General features: G+C 48.1%; 2 protein-coding genes across 9 annotated transcripts in view; both read left to right on the plus strand.

Annotated features, from left to right (window-relative positions):
* The window catches only part of LOC146891290 (uncharacterized), a 72,282-nt gene extending 70,556 nt beyond the window's left edge, over positions 1 to 1,726 (plus strand). For all 6 annotated transcript variants that reach the window (XM_085677944.2, XM_085677945.2, XM_087897730.1 and 3 more), the window contains one exon: positions 1,508 to 1,726. In XM_085677944.2, coding sequence (XP_085534070.1) covers positions 1,508 to 1,726 — 219 coding nt within the window. The remainder of the gene's footprint in view (positions 1 to 1,507) is intronic.
* Positions 1,686 to 15,215, plus strand: Bcl9 (BCL9 transcription coactivator). 3 transcript variants are annotated; one of them, XM_085677941.2, is made up of 7 exons: positions 1,686 to 1,820; positions 2,697 to 3,013; positions 4,920 to 5,106; positions 6,032 to 6,131; positions 8,189 to 10,427; positions 11,469 to 11,729; positions 12,848 to 15,215. In XM_085677941.2, the coding sequence occupies exons 1-7, from the start codon at positions 1,768 to 1,770 to the stop codon at positions 13,963 to 13,965; spliced, it is 4,275 nt and encodes a 1,424-aa protein (XP_085534067.2). In that variant the 5' UTR covers positions 1,686 to 1,767; the 3' UTR covers positions 13,966 to 15,215. The 3 variants fall into 3 exon arrangements, with proteins under 3 accessions (XP_085534067.2, XP_085534068.2, XP_085534069.2); XM_085677942.2 differs by having other exon boundaries at positions 12,884 to 15,215; XM_085677943.2 differs by having other exon boundaries at positions 2,697 to 2,791.
* Positions 15,216 to 16,101: the final 886 nt, after the last annotated feature.

Below are 16,101 nucleotides of genomic sequence, written 5' to 3' on the forward strand. Positions count from 1 at the left end.
TCCTTGGCGGAGGTAACACTCCAGCCTTGTCCACTCGGGATTCATTTGCTGTGTGTGCTTTACCGATGATTACTAGTTTTGAAAAAGAATGTAAAACGTGGTTTCTGATCTTAACTTGTCACATTGACAACCAAATCCATCCTATAGTTTAAACTGTAAAAGAAACAGACAGAAGTATTAGGGGATAATAAGACCTTAAATGTAATTACGCTCAATATGTTCTCTAGAGTTCTGCTTCTGGAGGCCAACTTAGAACCACGCCAGAATATCTTTTTCTAGTTCTCCTTCCTCTACTAAAACAGGAAAAGATGTCGTTCTCTGTACTCAAAACCTCCCTAATTCCCTTCCTGTCCCGGGTAAAATAGTTGGGACTATTGGAAATGCCTAGTTGAAGGAACTTTGCGCTGACAGTTACCCTTATCAGTTACCATACCACCACGATTTAACTATAACTAGGAGCTTCCTGGTTTTAATCAGGTCTTTGAGACTCTTAAAATGCGTGCAAGCTTTAACACGTGAGCTGTTTCTAGCTCCTTTTAATTCTGTAGCCACTGATCCTTCACCAGACGTTCCCTTCCATCAGTCCCATATGTGGTCAGCAAGAGAGCAGCAGGTAGAGGAGAGGGAAGAGCAGGTCGTGGTGGTTACAGGAAGATGCTTGTGGAACTCCTGGGAGGGACCCGTGATGGAGAGTATATACCATGGTTCCCTAGCCCGCTGTCTGGGCTTCCCTAAATGAAGGACTTTTTCGTTTGTTCCATAGCTAGGTTTGGGAATATTTATTGACCTTTATGCTTCAAATTAGCCTTGCAAATTGGCTCAAAAAATATCTTAGCCTTCAAAGATACTCTTTTACCTTCAAAACTGTGGCTCATTGCCATGCTTCCCCATGTCCCTGTCATTAAGGTGAGAACCAGGCACAAAATCTGCATAATTTAATAGAAGAATCATGGAAATAGGGGGCAGAACTGATTGTATTGGTATTAGCTTAATGTTTGTTTTCAGAAGTGTCTCCTTCGGTGCCCCATCACCCTCAAGCCCACAGAGTAAATGCATCGATAATTTGCTACATGGTTTGACATTGGGGTGGGCTTGTTATATGTCTCTGCCATTGTTTGCCACCACAGCCCAAACACCAGAGATCAGTACCCTCTGGTTTGAAGGCATTATTTCAAAGCATACTTTGGAGGAGGAAGACAACCCAAACTCATTGAGATTTTATATTCAGAAATAAACACAAGGCAGAATAAATGGCTAAAAATGAAATCCTTTTCTCTCCTTCAGACAAAGACTGCTCAGGGAGGCCTGTGTGCTCATCAGGAATTCTTAGTTTTCTTCAGCTGCTCGATCCAGAGCCAGTGGCTGTGCCATGGCTGTCACCCTTCCCCTTTATCCCGTGGGAGCTGAAGCATGGCCCAGATGTCTCTTGTTGCGCTGACCCTGTTGGAAGGTGTTTTCTGTCTTTGTTTTCATTCTTCCCCTTCCCCTTTATGTCCTTTTCCTGTAGTGGGCCCTGGAGATGCGAGATTTTCCTTCGGCAGCAGGAGGCACACGCTCAGAGAATGCTGGAACTTCAAGGGGGAAGGACCCACTTCCACAGCAGAGAAAAACGAAGAGGAAAAAGGCGACCTGGCAGCCAGCACTAAGGGACGCACCAAACAAGCAGTGGGCAACTGCCTCTGCCCCCAGCAGCTACTTCTGCTGCAGCCCGAGAGGAACTCGGTGAGCCCATCCCAGTTAGAGACTGAAAGCTCAGGATTTCAATCAATGCATTCCAGTAACCCTAAAGTGAGGAGCTCTCCGTCAGGAAACACACAGAGGTAAGGGCCCGGCACCTGTACACCACACACACTGGTGGATCGATGTGTAGAATTAGAAGCAGAATAGTCCCAAGTGGGAAAGAAAGAGGAAACAATGGAATAGTAACCGCTGGCAGCCAAACCTGATGCTACAATGTTTCTGGGTTATTCTCTCAGCCACCATTCCCATGCCTCCCACCTTTACCCTTTCCTCACCCCTTGCAAAGCACAAACAGAAGGACCTTAAAGACCAACCAGTACCATCTGTGGAAACTGAGGCATAGATTGATGAGGTCCTAGAGCTAAAACACCACCTGGAGCCTTTGCCGTGTTTCTCAGTACTCGGACTGTAAAGAACGCTTTCTGTCTTTCCTGGGGGTGGGCTCTCCCTGCTTTGGTGCTATGCTGTGCTGGGAAGGGTGCTGGAGGATTTCCCTAACTTGCCGGCACTAGTGGGTTTTCCTTCTGCCCTTAGGCCCGCTTGCTTGTTCCCGCAGAGGAGCCGGGCTTTCATTACAGCTGTTCCTTGTCATCAGCCTGGGGGTGGTGTATTTTGATCTTAACGATGTCTGTTTGTTTACTCTGAGCTAGTCTTAGTGTGAGAGTCACTTTCCTATGTACATAGAAACGGTTGTCCTTTATTGACAGAAACCCTAGAGATAGGTCCCCATGTGACTCTAGTGTTCCTGAGCTCTGGAGGCCATTCTGTTTGATCCTCCTCTCTGTTGATAGCTCCAAGATGGGGGCCAGGGTGGCAGGGACTAGCATGTGGGCAAGGTGCAATGTGGGGTGGCTTGGCTATTTAGCATGCAGGGTCTCCTTAACTCATTGTAGAAACACTAATTTGTACTGACCGTATCTGGTATCTGATCTCTCTTTGTTATTTGTTTCTTTTAGTAGCCCTAAGTCAAAGCAGGAGGTGATGGTCCGTCCCCCTACAGTGATGTCCCCATCTGGAAACCCCCAGCTGGATTCCAAATTCTCCAATCAGGGTAAACCGGGGGGCTCAGCCAGCCAATCCCAGTCATCCCCCTGTGACTCCAAGAGTGGGGGCCATACCCCTAAAGCACTCCCTGGCCCAGGTGGGAGCATGGGGCTGAAGAATGGGGCTGGAAATGGTGCCAAGGGCAAGGGGAAAAGGGAGCGAAGTATTTCCGCCGACTCCTTTGATCAGAGAGATCCTGGGACTCCAAACGATGACTCTGACATTAAAGGTATGTCTATAAGCTCTTTGAGACTCAGAGGGAAGTTGGTGTTCCCTGGGGAAGGCTTCTGACATTTACTAGAGGCCGAGGCTGATGTCACTGAAGTGGGAGAGTTGGTGGCAGATTCAGAAACTGTCGCAGCTTAGCAGAGACCATTGCTTTTCATTTTTCTCCTCATTAAAAGAGAGGCTAGAACACCTTGTTGAGGAGCTCTTGCTCTTAGAGGTGCATGTGGTTTGAGAAGATGTTTTACCCGCCTAAGCCATGGTCAGGAGCATATTTCTGGCCTGTTCACTGTTGTCCTTCAGTCAAGCCAGTAGCTGCCGTTCAGCCTATGGCTCACGCTGGAGCAGGTTCTCTGGCATTCCCTCCTCTTGGAGAAATCCTCCATGACTTGGGTTTTGTGCTTGCTGGTTGCCACTTTGCCAGACTCATAGACACAAGGGGAAGCCTTAATGGCCCTGGCACTAGTCCAGAGCTGTCACAGCTGATTTCAGTGTGGCAGGAATGAGGTGGCTACCAGATGTGGTAGACGTTTGGCAGGCACTACAGTGTAATGAGCCAGGAAACGGTATTGGTGTGGGACTTAAGGCTTTTTTCTTCCTACAGTAAAACTTAAAAGAAAAAAAAAGATCTCAGGAGTAGGCCAGAATGTGAAGTTACTATTTAACAAGTGAAAGTGAGATTTCCCCAGCCCAAAGTCAAAGGGAAAAGCTGAGTAATTACTCCCTGCCTTCTTCTCTTCCCCCTTCCTGAAGTGTTCTTGGGAATCCTGTAACAAATCCCAGCACTCTCCTGTGGATGCAGTCAGCAAGACAAATAGTTGTTATCTTTAAGAGTTTGAGTGCACCTAGAAACCAATCATTAGACCACCAGTATAAAATAAGATCAATGCCAAAATACTAGAAGGGGCTATGAGTTCGATTAATAGGGTCATCCTGTCATGTCTAAGAAGTTTCTGGAAGGTTGCCAGGGAGGAGGGACAGTCATGCTAATATGTGCACTACAGACATATGCTAATATGTATTTTACAGACATATGATAACGTGCACTTCAGGCATGCTAACATGTGCACTACAGACATATGCTAATATGTGCACTACAGACATAAGCTAATATGTATTCTACAGACATGATAACATGTGCAGTTCAGGCATGCTAACATGTGCACTACAGACATGTGCTAATATGTGCACTACAGGCATGTGCTAATATGTATACTACAGGCATATGCTAACATGTGCACTTCAGGCATGCTACCATGTGCACTACAGACATATGCTAATATGTACACTACAGACATTGCTAATATGTACACTACAGACATATGCTAATATGTGCACTACAGACATATGCTAATATGTGCACTACAGACATATGATAACATGTGCACTTCAGGCATGCTGACATGTGTACTGCAGACATATGCTAATATGGGCACTATAGATATATGTGTACTATAGATGTGCTAATATATGTACTACAGACATGCTAATAGGGGCACTATAGACCTGCTAATATGTGTACTACAGACATGTGCTCACATGTACACCACAGACATGTGTTAATGTGTGCACTGGACATGCTAATATGTGCACTATAGACATTGCTAACATGCACACACTATATATGCTAATGTGTGCACTATAGACATGCTAATATATGTACTACAGACATGTGCTAACATGTTAATATGTGCACTATAGACAGAAGAGGGTGGGAGGAGTGCTATAGAGTGAGTCATTTAGGGGAAAAAGTATTGGAGATACATGAGTAGAAGAGATGTTTCCAGTTAGCAAGGATCTTGTTCTTAAAGTTTTCAAGCTAGATTTGTGTGTGGTTCTGTAAATACTGGTGGGAAGGCTGGGGCAGGCAGTTTGTTCTCTCTATGACAGCGAGTCTTTCATTCTTTTAGAATGTAATTCTGCAGACCACATCAAGTCCCAGGACTCCCAGCACACACCACACTCCATGACCCCATCAACTGCTACAGCCCCCAGGTCTTCCACTCCTCATGGCCAGACTACTGCCCCAGAACCCATACCTGCTCAGAAGACTCCAGCCAAAGTGGTGTATGTGTTTTCTACTGAGATGGCAAATAAGTAAGTTGGTGGCTGTGTCTTAGTGTAGAGCATGCCTTGTGCGTTGTGGAACCCGGGCTCTTACTCTGCTGCACTGGGCAGGGGTGGCTGTCGATAGTGCTTCATCGGCTGTGTTGGGAGAGAGAGTGAGGATATGTGAAACACAGATTGAGTGCACAGTATGTACTTTTCTGTGATTTGTATGTTCTTTTTTAAAAAAAATACCACAAACAGTACATATCTATACTAGAATAATGAGATTCACCAAAAGTAGCTACTGTGAACAGTTTGCCATGTGTGTTTCAGGTGTTTAGATGTTTACTTATCAGGAATGCCTACACTTCACCCCTCCTCTCTCACAAGGCACAGGGTGGATCTTCACAGTTCTGCTATCTCTAGATGTGTGGAATTCCATATTCACCCTTCCTAGCTGCTGTTTGAATGAGGATTTTCTGTAAAACTCCTAACTGGATTGGATTGAATTGAAGATGTTTAGTGTTTTGTTGTTGTTGTTTTTAAATGCCTCTGTGGGAGTTCGCTTGTAGGCATCTTCTAACTTCAGACATTTTTTTTTAATTTTAATATTTATTTGTTTATTATGTATACAGTATTCTGTCTGCAGGCCAGAAGAGGACACCAGGCTTCATTACAGATGGTTGTGAGCCACCATGTGGTTGCTGGGAATTGAACTCAGGACCTTTGGAAGAGCAGGCAATGCTCTTAACCGCTGAGCCATCTCTCCAGCCCCCTAACTTCAGACATTTGATGTTAAATGATAAGCATAAATAATGAAGTGTGTTTCCTTTGATTTCTTCTCATTCAACATTCCTAGTGGTTCTGTATACCCCATCCAGAACTTTGGAAGCCCAGTCCAGGGTTGGCACATCTAGAACCACAACTCACAAAACAGAAGAAGTGCTAGTGCATTGTCTCTGTGTCTTTGCAGGGCTGCAGAGGCTGTACTGAAGGGCCAGGTTGAAACTATTGTCTCTTTCCATATCCAGAACATCTCCAACAGCAAGACAGAGAGAAGCACAGCCCCCCTGGTATGTTGTTTAGAATTGGAATAATGGCATCAAGGTTCTGCAATGCCTGAAAAGGGGATAAATTAAATTGGTGGCACAAACAGCATCCTGGGTATTTAACTGTAGGATCTTAGACTTATCACATGGTAGAAAGTGACAGCTCAGCCTAATGACACCAGAATTGGAGTCTGGTGACTCTCCAAATGATCCTTATTTGTTTCAAATCGAGACCCATTGAGTGCTTTTTTTAAATTTATTTTATTATTTTGTGTGTATGAGTGTTTTGCCTGCATGTGTATCTGTGTGCCCCATACCTGCCTGGTACCCGAGGAGGTGGAGAACCTCCATGTGGGTGCTGGGAATCAAACCCAGGTTCTTTCCAAGAACAAGAATAGTGAGCCGAGTGCTTTTTAATATCTTGTTATTTTCTAAATTAACAGTTAAGTCTGTTCCCTACCTAGATCTTAAGTACCCAGTATAAACTACACTAGAGAAAAAGTGTGCAGTATTTCTTGTAACCATATAGATTTCCGTGTGGAATCAAAACCATTTGTTGTGAAGAGGCACTGTACCAGATCCTGGGATCAGATTTAAAGTCCTAGACACAGTCCCTTCTTTCAAAGAGCATAAAGGCCAATCCTGGGATGAGTCTTAGACATGAAAAAAAGTTGAATGACAATAAGTAATCAGTTGTAATTCAGGATAAAATAGGTGGCTTCTTTTCTAGTTTGTTTATCAAGGAGGGCTCCATCTCCAGGATCCAGCAGCACTTGGGCTTTCCTAAGGTCAGACAGGGTGTTCACACTCCCCAGTCCCCTCCACTACTCAGTGGTGGAGGGCAGGTACAAACCCTGGTCCTGCAGTGCACAGGGCATGTTGCCATGCAGTTGTCTTAATGGCAGTTCCTAATACAGCTGTCTGCTTCACCTTACCTGGGACTAAAATGGCATTGGAACAGGAGTTGAGGAGGGGATTGGTAAAGACTCAGTGGTCTCCTCTGTACTTGCTTTATGACATCAGTACCCACCTGTAGCAAACTCATCAAAACAGGCAGCAATACCAAACCTGAAATAGCAACCAAGCAAAGGTGTCCTCCACAGAATGGAATACACTTTTGATCATTCAGAGACATACATATTCATATCACAAACACACCATAGACACTTGTAAGTATATATTTATGTTTGAAACATAAGCTGTTCATATGTATAGATATACATGAAGATTCATGTATACATTTACACACAGGCAAACAGTTCAACTGAGAGCAAAAAAAGGGCATCTTTCAAATACAGTGTCCATGTTGTCGGTGAGCACGCTTCTGTCTAGGATGTAGTGTAGCAGCGGTCCTTGATAAATGATAAGCAGTCATCCAACCTGTTAAATGGGGCAGCTTTGTTGATTGGAAAAAACAGATCCAGAGACACTGTGCACTAGATAGTCTCAGGTTTCTCTACAGACACTTCCTGCCGGCAGATTATCTTACTACAGCCAATATACAAACTCTTATCAAATATGGAATCAGTGATCACAAACTGAAATCGGAAACCAGAGGCACCAGGTCCATGGAAACTCAAGGAGGAAGTAAGCTGGTAGTCACTCTGCAGAGGAGGCATTGACATGGAGCAGCCTTCCCAACTGCAAAACCACAAGAGACTTTTAGTTTCTCTTTCAGTTAGAAATAGCAGACCTTTGGATTGATAGAAGTCTGTATGTATGACCAGGGAAAAAGGGAAAGGTATTGGGTATAACCGCCCATATACCAAAAAACGAATCTTTCCCTAAGTCAGAAGCATTGCAAACCCCTCAAAATAGATGCTCAGAGCCTGGCACGTGCATTAAGTTATTGAAACCTAATTTTCAGGAAGAGAAAGAGGGTGCTGCTATTCAATATCAGGTTTAAGAAGGGGGGGGGTAAAAGATAAAAGCGTGTTTCATGTCCAAAAATTGGTTATCCGTGAAAGGCAGTATCAGTATGGATTTATGTTACTGGGACACAACTTTTATATCTTATTTCTTTAATTGCCCTTCTGCTCAATTCACCATTGTGTAATACAAAGCATCTTACTTGTCTTCAGAACACACAGATACCCCCCCTTCGGAATGATCCAAAATCTTTGCCACAGCAGCCGCCAGCTCCCGCCAACCAGGACCAGAACTCTTCACAGAGTGCCAGACTGCAACCAACTCCGCCCATTCAGGCACCAGCACCCAAGTCTGCTGCAGCCCCGCGTCCCCTGGACCGGGACAGTCCCGGGGTAGAAAATAAACTGATTCCTTCTGTGGGCAGTCCTGCCAGCTCCACTCCACTGCCCCCAGATAGTACTGGGCCAAACTCGACACCCAACAATCGAGCAGTGACCCCTGTCTCCCAGGGGAGCAATAGCTCTTCAGCAGATCCCAAAGCTCCCCCACCTCCAGCAGTATCCGGTGGTGAGCCCCCGGCACTGGGCGAGAACCCTGACGGTCTGTCTCAGGAGCAGCTGGAGCACCGGGAACGCTCCTTACAGACTCTGAGAGATATCCAGCGCATGCTCTTCCCTGATGAGAAAGAATTCACAGCAGGACAGACAGGGGGTCCCCAGCCAAACACTGGGGTGTTAGATGGACCTCAGAAAAAACCAGAAGGGCCAATACAGGCCATGATGTCTCAATCCCAAAGCCTAGGTAAGGGACCTGGGCCCCGGACAGATGTGGGAGCTCCATTTGTCCCTCAAGGACACAGAGATGTGCCCTTTTCTCCGGATGAAATGGTCCCACCCTCTGTGAACTCCCAGCCTGGGCCCATCGGACCCGACCACCTGGACCATATGACTCCTGAGCAGATAGCGTGGCTGAAGCTGCAGCAGGAGTTTTACGAAGAGAAGAGGAGGAAGCAGGAACAGGTGGTTGTCCAGCAGTGCTCACTCCAGGACATGATGGTCCATCAGCATGGGCCCCGAGGAGTGGTCCGAGGGCCTCCCCCTCCATACCAGATGGCCCCTAGTGAAGGCTGGGCACCTGGGGCAGAGCCATTTCCTGATGGGATCAACATTTCACATTCTCTACCCCCAAGGGGCATGGCTCCCCACCCCAACATGCCAGGGAGCCAGATGCGCCTTCCTGGGTTTGCAGGAATGATAAATTCAGAAATGGAGGGACCGAATGTGCCCAACCCGGCATCCAGACCAGGTCTTACTGGAGTCAGTTGGCCAGACGATGTGCCAAAAATCCCAGATGGTCGAAGTTTTCCTCCTGCCCAGGGTGTCTTCAGTGGTCCTGGCCGAGGAGAGCGGTTCCCAAACCCCCAAGGCTTGTCTGAAGAGATGTTTCAACAGCAGCTGGCAGAGAAGCAGCTGGCTCTCCCCCCAGGGATGAGCATGGAGGGCGTCAGGCCCGGCATGGAAATGAATAGGATGATTCCAGGCTCCCAGCGCCACATGGAGCCGGGAAGTAACCCCATTTTCCCTCGAATACCAGTTGAGGGTCCTCTGAGCCCTTCCCGGGGTGATTTTCCCAAAGGAATGCCTCCACAGATAGGCCCTGGTCGGGAACTTGAGTTTGGGATGGTTCCTGCTGGGATGAAGGGGGATGTCAGTCTAAACGTCAACATGGGATCCAGCTCTCAGATGATACCTCAGAAGATGAGAGAGGCTGGCGCAGGCCCTGAGGATATGATGAAATTACGTCCTGGTAGCTCAGACATGCTGCCTGCCCAGCAGAAAATGGTGCCCCTGCCATTTGGTGAGCACCCTCAGCAGGAGTATGGTGTGGGTCCCAGGCCATTCCTTCCCATGTCTCAGGGTCCAGGCAGCAACAGTGGCTTGCGGAATCTCAGAGAACCAATTGGGCCCGACCAAAGGACTAACAGCCGGCTCAGTCACATGCCACCACTACCTCTCAACCCCTCCAGTAACCCCACTAGCCTCAACACAGCTCCTCCAGTGCAGCGTGGCCTGGGGCGGAAGCCTTTGGATATATCTGTGGCAGGCAGCCAGGTGCATTCCCCAGGCATTAACCCCCTGAAATCTCCTACAATGCACCAAGTCCAGTCTCCGATGCTGGGCTCGCCCTCGGGGAACCTCAAGTCCCCTCAGACTCCATCACAGCTGGCAGGCATGCTGGCAGGCCCAGCTGCTGCTGCTTCCATTAAGTCCCCTCCTGTCTTGGGGTCTGCTGCTGCTTCGCCTGTTCACCTCAAGTCTCCATCACTTCCTGCCCCATCACCTGGATGGACCTCCTCTCCCAAACCTCCCCTTCAGAGTCCTGGGATCCCTCCAAACCACAAAGCGCCCCTCACCATGGCCTCCCCAGCCATGCTGGGGAGTGTAGAGTCAGGTGAGTGCTTACATCCTCACCCTTGCAGCTGAAGGTTGCTAGAATTTGTGTTTTAAGAAAACTCAGGTCTTGATGGTATAGTCAAAGGTAGTGGCCTTTGTCAAAATTTGCTGCAAGGTGCATGATGGTCAATTCCATTCCTGGCAGAGAGAGTAGTTCCCTGAGTGATTTACATTTGTGCATGAATACATAATGGTGAAGTAGAATGTCAGCAGTGGTTAAATGTGGCTTCCTAAAATACTGGAGCTACTCATTTCAGGGGTTACTGTCCAGTCAAAAGGGTCAGGGGCCTGCACTAAGACCTAGGAGGACCCTGTGTGTGTCACCTACAACAACATAACCAAGCTCCTTGGTGGTCTGCTGTAGTCACACATCAGCTGCAGTTTGTTAGTGTTTTCTTCCTAGGAGAGACTCTGGCTGATGATGGTATTTCCCTGAATGGGACCGAGTTGGTCAGTGAAGTAGCCCTGGGGTGTTAACTACTAGGTTGGTGCCATCTCCACTTGAAACACTAGAATTGGAAGAAGGCAGGCAATTTACCCTAGCAAGCTAAAACATCTCTCTGTAGGGTAGCAGTTCACTAGCGCAGTGGGGTGGAGCAGCCAGCCACCTCAGACATGCTTGTCGTGGAAATTAACCAGGAGTTTGTGCAGAGAGCCGGGGTTAGTACCTGAGGGTAGAGTACAAGCCTCTCTCCTTGACTTGTAAGTACCCGAGTCGAATTCTAAGTCACGATTGGCAGGGAAAGAGATCCACTTGTTTCACACCAATCATCAAGCGTTGTCTGTAGGCTGTGTTCTCCCTAAGCTTTAACTGATATTTCTAGCACGTTCCTGGTGTGTCTTCACATCTGCTGATCCATCACCTCTACGTCACACTGTGGTGTCCCTCTGCACAGAGCCTGACTGGAAGACCGATGATCCCTGCCTTGTTCATCTGTCTTGTTCTCGGCCTCTCTGGGCCGTAGTCAGAGCACCCAGCACCGTTCAGGAAGCATCTAATTCCATGCCTGCTTTTGCCTTTTTTACTTTGTTCTGTTAGGTGGCCCCCCGCCTCCTACAGCCAGCCAGCCTGCCTCTGTGAACATCCCAGGAAGTCTTCCTTCTAGCACACCTTACACCATGCCTCCAGAGCCAACCCTTTCCCAGAACCCACTCTCAATTATGATGTCGCGAATGTCCAAGTTTGCAATGCCCAGTTCTACCCCATTGTACCACGATGCCATCAAGACCGTGGCCAGCTCTGATGATGACTCACCTCCAGCTCGTTCGCCCAACTTGCCATCAATGAATAATATGCCAGGTAAGACAGGGCCGGAACTGGTCCTGGGTAAAGCAGCAGCTTTGTAAAGTGTTTACTTAACAGCTAAACACCTACATAGATGGAAGTTGAATAAATTGAAGAATGCACTCTCTGAAGTGCCTTGCCTAGATGACGCCGGGCCAGCGTGGTCTGCTCTGGTGAGAAGGAAGGCGGCGGGTGTGGTCTGTTTGGTAGTGGTGATCTTGTATGGGGTGCGTTTTGGGTTGGGTTCTCCTAAAGCAGCACTGAAGAGCCTCTTTTTCCATACTGACTGCACTGTCTTTTATTTCTGAGTTTTCGGGTGGGCAGCCTCAGAGCCCAGGCCCTGCTTCGCGTCCTGTGTACTTCCCTCCTGTGCTCACTCCTGCCAGCCCCGCTGCCAGGGAGTGACCTGGAGTGGTGCTGGTCAGCAGGGAACTGTGGCTTCTCAGCCATGGGGATCTGGTTCCACTTTTGTCCTGGTTGTTAGGCCTGCTGTCTATTCATCAGTGACCCTAACTAACCAGGTTAGGACGTGCTCTGTGACTGCCACAAGCAGCAGCGCTGCTTGGCTTTAATTCCTAAAGAACAAATACTTACATATCCCTGTGTCAGCTGCAGTGTTCCTTGGCCTTAAGTCACTGTTTCTTTAACAGTTTATAACCTGGGGCTTTAATGCCCTCTTTATGGCAATACAAAATAATACTAAATTCCCATTGAGAAAGAAAGACCTGCTTGGTTTCCTTCTTGATACTGATGTCGTGCTACTTAACTTAGAGACTGATGGCTCCTTTCTCCAGAGCAGGCTGCACTTGAGCCCCCGAGACGATTGTTTTCTTCTGTATGAACTGTCCGATGAAGAAGACCATGCTCATTTGAAAATTGACTTAGACTTTTCAGAGAGAATGTCTTCCGTACTGTCTTTAGTCATACGGCTAAAGACTCGATCCTGTGTTGTCTGTTTCCCAGTGCTGCTGTCTGTGTGTCACCAAGTGTGTTACAACTTTTGGTGATGGATTATGGATTTTCCCAGCACAATGAACATATCACATAATAATTTTTTTGTTAATGTGATTTGTTATAATTTTTGTGAGTTGCTTTTAGTTGAGTTGATTCCTTTGATATCTTTATTTTTCTAGGAATGGGCATTAATACACAGAATCCTCGAATTTCAGGTCCAAACCCTGTGGTTCCGATGCCAACCCTCAGCCCGATGGGAATGACCCAGCCACTCTCTCACTCCAATCAGATGCCCTCTCCTAATGCCATGGGACCCAGCATACCTCCTCATGGGGTCCCAATGGGGCCTGGCTTGATGCCACACAATCCTATCATGGGACATGGGTCCCAGGAGCCTCCAATGGTACCTCAAGGACGCATGGGCTTCCCCCAGGGCTTCCCTCCAGTACAGTCTCCTCCTCAGCAGGTTCCATTCCCTCACAATGGCCCCACTGGGGGACAAGGCAACTTCCCAGGAGGAATAGGATTCCCAGGAGAAGGCCCGCTTGGTCGCCCCAGCAACCTGCCCCAAAGTACAGCAGATGCAGCACTTTGCAAGCCTGGAGGCCCAGGGGCTCCTGACTCCTTCACTGTCCTGGGGAACAGCATGCCTTCCGTGTTTACAGACCCTGATCTGCAGGAGGTAATCCGACCTGGAGCCACCGGAATACCTGAGTTCGATCTCTCCCGCATTATCCCTTCAGAGAAGCCCAGCCAGACACTGCAGTACTTCCCTCGAGGGGAAGTTCCAGGCCGCAAACAGCCACAGGGTCCTGGACCTGGGTTTTCTCACATGCAGGGGATGATGAGCGATCAAGCCCCTAGAATGGGACTAGCATTACCTGGCATGGGAGGCCCAGGGCCAGTAGGAACTCCAGACATTCCTCTTGGTACATCTCCATCCATGCCAGGCCACAACCCAATGAGACCACCAGCCTTTCTCCAGCAAGGCATGATGGGACCTCATCACCGGATGATGTCACCAGCACAATCTACAATGCCCGGCCAAGCCACCCTGATGACGAATCCAGCTGCTGCTGTGGGCATGATTCCGGGCAAGGATCGGGGGCCTGCTGGGCTCTATACCCACCCAGGGCCTGTGGGCTCTCCAGGCGTGATGATGTCCATGCAGGGCATGATGGGACCCCAACAGAACATCATGATCCCACCACAGATGAGGCCCCGGGGCATGGCTGCTGATGTGGGCATGGGTGGATTTAGCCAAGGACCTGGCAACCCAGGAAACATGATGTTTTAAGCTGCTACACTTGGATGTGCCGATCCTTGCGATGAGATTCCAGGTCCTGTGAGCTGCCCTGACAGAGTTCCAGGAGTCCTCACTGTTGGTCACGCAGTAGGAGAAGAGCGACCGGGGGCTGCTTTGGGGGAAGAGGGAACCGAGAATGTATGGATTTACCGGAAAACAAATTATTCATTTAATCAACAGGTGTGTTTTTTTTTAAGATTTATTTTTTAAAAATTATTTTTGTGGACTTGGGGTCCCGTGATGGCACCTCCTTTGGGGAATCGTAGCCGTGCTTTGAGAGCCGCCATCAGTCGTGGGTTGCACCATTCTCGCGTGTTTACGTCCTCTGGACTGGCTTCTTCCAGGATTCTTTTCTGTTTTGACTTTTGATTTGGGCTTTATTTTGTGTGTGTGTGTGTGTGTGTGTGTGTGTGCGCGCGCGTGTGTGCGTGCGTGTGTGTGTGCGCGCGTGCGTACTGTACTATATTGTAAAAGGGATTTTAGCAGAGACTTTCGTCTTTGGGGCAGGAGGAGAACAGGAGAGCTGGGTTGTTTACTTCAGATGGAGAATCCATCTTCAGACCTTGGACTATTTTCTTTCAACTCCAGTGTATAGAAAAACCAAACTACGACCTCAGAGCAGAGTATTAATGAAAAGCACAAAAAAAGGAGCTAAGTTCAGCAGGGGTGGGGGGAGGGGGGAAATTTTCTTTTTAAAAATATTGACACTTGGGACATTTGTTTTCCAGTTCCCTGCGCTCCAGCGCAGCCTGTCTCTCCCAGTGTACAAACCCACCTCACGGTTCTCTCCCTCCTCTCTTCCTCCAGTTCCTTGGTTAAGTGTGTTTCCTTCCCTGTGACCCCACTGGTGACCCTCAGCTTCCCCCCTCTCCACTTCCCCTCGGCAGCTGCAATACCCGGGTTCTCTGGGGGACACTCTAGGGAGGCCTGGCCTCTGCCTCCCCTGCCCTCTGGCCTCTTCCCCTGCAGCCCTCCCTTCCCTGCTGTGCTCTTCCTTGCCCACCTTGTTTCTTGTTCTCCTTTTCTTAGGAATTCCCAAGTGAATTTTATTAATGTGGGAATGGAACCAATGCTAAAAGCTACCCAGGATTTTGTTTTTGTTTTGAATTTTGTGTTCCTTCCCCTTCCTCCCTCTTCCCATGCGTGAAACGTTCTGTGTAATCTTCATTAAATTTGGTACAAAACCACTTGCCAGAGCTGTGGTGTCAGAAAATAAATATATTGTTTCTTACAAAACTGAACTGCTTTGTCGTGCCTTTGGATTCCTGTTCCTTTGGTATGAGGTGTGATGCATGGTTGCCCTGTGACCGGATCCTTATATTGGAGTTAGCCGTAGGGATGGGGAAGGAGGAAGGAGCGCACCTTGCTGTCAACGACTGTTCCTAGGAAATCCAGTCAGAGTGGAAGAGCAACCCTGGCCTCAGCTTTCCCATGAGAGCAAGAACTGACTCTTGCTAGGGTCCTGGGTAAGAGCCAGCAAAATGGTGTATATCAATTAGGAAGGCCAAGTTATATCCTTAGTTATCTAAATAAGGTTTAAGCCCCACCCCCAGATCTTCCTGGGGTAAAATACCCACCCCCAGCACCTACACATCCTATGTTTTGACTAGCCACAAGATTTTGTGGTCCCTTCTGCCCACCCTCCTCTCCAGCCTGCACCTGGTCACTTCTGCTTCCTGTACTCAATCTGTGCACAGTCTCCTTGCCGGCACACGAGCCTGGCACATCGGTGTGGTGTGTATCCTACAAGGTACACTTGGAACTCACTCTTCTATTCCTGTACAGTTGGTTTTGTTCTGGTGTGTGTATTTCTTTTGAGGTGTAAAGCACTTGGAGGTCAGTGTGTGTGTGTGTGTGTGTGTGTGTGTGTGTGTGTGTGTGTGTGCTGAGGCGAGAGAAGCTGAGCCACGAGCAGCAGGCACAGGGCTCCCTGCAGTCAGACCTGTACAAATTAGACTTTACTGGTGTTTCACACTGTTGGCGGTGAATGCTGTTCTCTCTGACAAGAGTTTCTGAAGAGCTGCTTTCGTCTGCAGCTGTAGTCTGCCCGCTCACCAACACAGGAGCCCAAACAACAAAAAGGGACATGAACTTTGGGGAATCCATTCTGCTCCTCTCCTCAGTGTG

This window comes from Myodes glareolus, chromosome 17 (genome assembly GCF_982192425.1).
Source record: "Myodes glareolus chromosome 17, mMyoGla1.1, whole genome shotgun sequence".
Lineage (NCBI taxonomy): Eukaryota > Metazoa > Chordata > Mammalia > Rodentia > Cricetidae > Myodes > Myodes glareolus.